The sequence below is a fragment of the Castanea sativa genome, chromosome 8, assembly GCF_040712315.1.
Source record: "Castanea sativa cultivar Marrone di Chiusa Pesio chromosome 8, ASM4071231v1".
Lineage (NCBI taxonomy): Eukaryota > Viridiplantae > Streptophyta > Magnoliopsida > Fagales > Fagaceae > Castanea > Castanea sativa.
Genome location: NC_134020.1, coordinates 17973104 through 17976874, shown reverse-complemented (window position 1 = coordinate 17976874; position 3771 = coordinate 17973104). Strand labels below are relative to the sequence as shown.

At 33.4% G+C, this 3771-nt stretch overlaps 1 protein-coding gene across 1 annotated transcript; it reads left to right on the top strand.

Moving 5' to 3' along the window:
* The first annotated feature begins 1228 nt into the window (after positions 1 to 1228).
* On the top strand, positions 1229 to 1564 carry LOC142605947 (uncharacterized). Its single transcript, XM_075777374.1, has one exon. The coding sequence runs from the start codon at positions 1229 to 1231 to the stop codon at positions 1562 to 1564; it is 336 nt and encodes a 111-aa protein (XP_075633489.1).
* Positions 1565 to 3771: the final 2207 nt, after the last annotated feature.

Below are 3771 nucleotides of genomic sequence, written 5' to 3'. Positions count from 1 at the left end.
AGTGGGCAGATAAGGCCTTCATGTCAAAAACGATGTGTCCAAAGGGAGCAGCAGAATAGACATCACACTTCATAGCTCAAATTGCGAATTGCCTTCTAGGATGACTTTATCAAAACCAAGCTCTTTGGCAAAGATAAAAGCCCTCCGCGCTGCTAACACTTTCACCATCTCCATTGAAGTGGGTAGAGGAATAACTTGTGTCAATGCAGCCATAACTAGACCACGGTCGTTACGAATGATGGTACCTAATCCTGCTTCATCACGCTCCTGGAAAAAAGCTCCATCAAAATTGGCTTTGACCTGCTCCGTAGGGGGTGGCATCCATCCAGGGGCGGAGGGAGGGGGGCGAGGGGGGGCAGGTGCCCCCCTGAAATTTCAATTTTTTTTTACTAGGAAATACCATATTTGCCCCCCACCCCTACAAAAAAAAAAAAAAAATAAAAAAAAAAAAAAAAAGCTAGAAAGGAAAAGTAACGTGACTTAATTGAGTTCCTCTATTTTTTTTTTGACAGAAGTGATAAAACCTTTCCTGCTTTCCTAGTAGTAGTAGACTTCTACTCCTAGAAGTAGTACAATTCTAATGATCTCTATAACAACTTTGCTACACCTACCCGGATTAGAAGTCAGTAGAACTCTGGAAAAAAAAAAAGTATATATAATGCAAACAAGGCACGCCTCCCATCACAACGAAAAAATTTCTTTTCAATCCAGTTTCTTTCTTTAGATCTTAGAGTTGCTGTGCAGTTTTTAAAAGCATTCAAGTTGGGTTTTTAAGTTACATTCAAATATTTATAGGTATGCATACTCTTAATACTTTTGCTTTGATTTATTTATTTTATTTTTTTTTAAAGAATCAAATTATATGTTTAAACTATTTATATTTAGATGGATCTCTTAATTTGACTATTCTTAACCATAAATTTATAATTCAAATTATATGTTTAAACTATTTGTATTTATAATGATCTCCTCATTTGATTATTCTTAATCATAGATTGTAATTTTTTTTTCTTTATTTTAATGATATGACATATATATTTGTAGTTAATTGAGATTATGGAGAATCTTGATCATAATAATGAGTCCGGATCAAATCCTAAACGAACTCGTATCGAAGTGGATGTTGCAAATCTTCCCACGGATCCTGGTTTAAGAATAAAAATTTGTAACTATCATCCTAATGAAAGAGATCAAATTAGAAGGCATTATCTACAAAATAAACCTTGACATGCGGTCCTCTGAAGAGTTTTCAGCACTTAAAGGAATTGGACAGCTTGCTGAAAAGATGGTAGAAATGAAAAAGAATGTTTCATATCCATTGGTTTACTCATTAGTGACTTTGGCATTGATCTTACCAGTTGCAACAGCTACAGTTGAAAGAGCTTTTTCAGCAATGAACATAATTAAGAATCGATTACGCAATCGAATAGGAGATCAGTGGATGAATGATTGCTTAGTCACATATATTGAGAAAGATATATTCAAGACTATTGAGTGTGAAGAAATTATGCAGTGGTTTCAAAATATGAAAAATCGTCGAGGGCAATTGAGTAAAATAAACTAGGTGTGAAAAAATAAATTAAAGCTTACATTTTATGTTAGATTCTGTATGACAATTACATTATCATATAGTTGTTTACTTATTTTGTTATTAATATTGATTAATTTTTTTAAATTAATTTTTTACTTCCAATCTTGTCTTTTAATCTTGCCCCCCCTGACCTAAATTCCTGGCTCCGCCACTGCATCCATCTGGTGGGAATTTGGACCGGAGGGGGTTTTGGAGGTGTGGTGTTAGCTTGTTGAAATTCTTGAAGGGCATCTCTAGCCATTGAATTGATCGATTTCAGGTCTGCCACTCTCTCCCATTCTCATTTTATTCCTCCTGAACCAAATCAAATATGCTAGCATTGCAAATAGGTCCGTGGGGTGAGACTTCTCCAAACATATGCTAAACACATCCAAGAATGACGAGCACGCACGAGCTTCATTCATCAGCAAACCAAAGTGCACAGTCCATACCTCATTTAGCTTTGGACAAGACCAAAGAGCATGCAATGTAGACTCCGGCTCAGCTCCGCAAACTTGGCTAGTGGGATCCGTGAGAACTTTCCTCTTTACAAGGTTAGCTTGGGTTGGAAGAGCATCCTTATTTGCGCACCACAACAGAGTTTTAGATCTATTAGGAATCCTCAACTTTCAAAGGCCCTTCCATGTGCTCTTTGACTGAGACACATTTGATGATCCATCATTTGAAATCGGCTCTTCATCCACCAGGAGTCTATATGATGTGCATTGATTATAGTTTAATTTTGCATATTTATATCATTGTTTGAAAGCATTATCATACTTATTTTGAGGTAATTCACGCATTTTATATTTTGTTTTGGAATAATGGTGAACAATCAATTTTATGCTTAATTGAATCTTATTGTGTGAATTTATCTTTCGTAGGAGAATAAAATTAAATAAGTGGATTTGTGCAAAGAAGAAAACTAATGGACTTTACTTTTACAAGGGCCATGATGAAGTTAAAGAAGGTCAACCCAATTAAATTTAAGTCCAATTGGAGTAGGAAATCAAAGGAAATTTGCATTAAATCCAAATCCAATTCGGATTGAGATTCCAGCCTGCACATTAGTTAGTATTTTTGGCATAACTTTCGGGTCGGATGTCCAATCGAGATAATTCAAGTTGGGCTAAAAAGTTAACTTAAAGGGATACAACTTTGTAGTTTACCAAAAGTCCGAATTCTGATATTAAATGGGCCAAAATAATCGGTTAAGTGAAGCCTAAAAATATGAGATTTTCTCCAAACGGGAATTCAACTTGTAATAGGATTCCTTGACCTTTTTAAAGGCTCTTTAGGGCAAAATTCAGGGAGGTGAGTACTAGGGCTTGGGGGCAGAATATAGAGAGTGCGGCTACTTCTTTGGTTTTCTTCCATAACAGTTAATTTTATTTTATTTGTCTAGTTTAATGTTTAGAATTTTATTCTTGTGTTTTATTTTAATTACTATGAGTAGCTAAATTTATAATTAAGCTTGAGGATGAAACCTTGTTAAGGATTATTAGTAATATTTATGTGATTTGATTTTCCCCACAATAGTTGTTCTTTAATGATTTAAATTGTTCTTGCTTCATATCAATTGACTAAGATGAGATTCTAGATATGAGTTCAATCATGTTTTTCTCATGATTCAGGATTTATCTTAATTAATTGAATGCTTGGTTTATTAATTCTTGATTATAAAATTGGATATCTCTTCCGATTTATTTGTCAATGGACACAATTTATGATTTGATTTTTAGAATTGGATATATCTTGTGATTTGTTTGGCTATAGATACAATTGATGATTTGATTTTATACTTAAGAAGCGAAGATTTGATTTTATGCTTTTGAATTTTTAAAATAAGGATTTTAATGAGAATATTTTCCATGATAGCAAAATTGATTTATAGATTATCATGTAGTGAGTTGAGAAAAATTAATGATCATAAATATATGCTGATATGACTTACAAGGCGGATTCCAAAACCTTAATTCATTTCCCTTGATTGTTTACATCTTTTTATTGCTTTATATCTTTTTCTTAGTTTAACTATTTGCATAATTTGATTATTTGCTTAGTTCATTTAATTTCAAAACAACTAATTTTTATTAAACTAGATTAGGATTAATTTGGTTAAGATTTAATTAATTTTCCTACGTTCATTCAAGCCCCTGTGGGTTCAACCTCGTTCTTGTCAAACTATACTTCGGTACGGT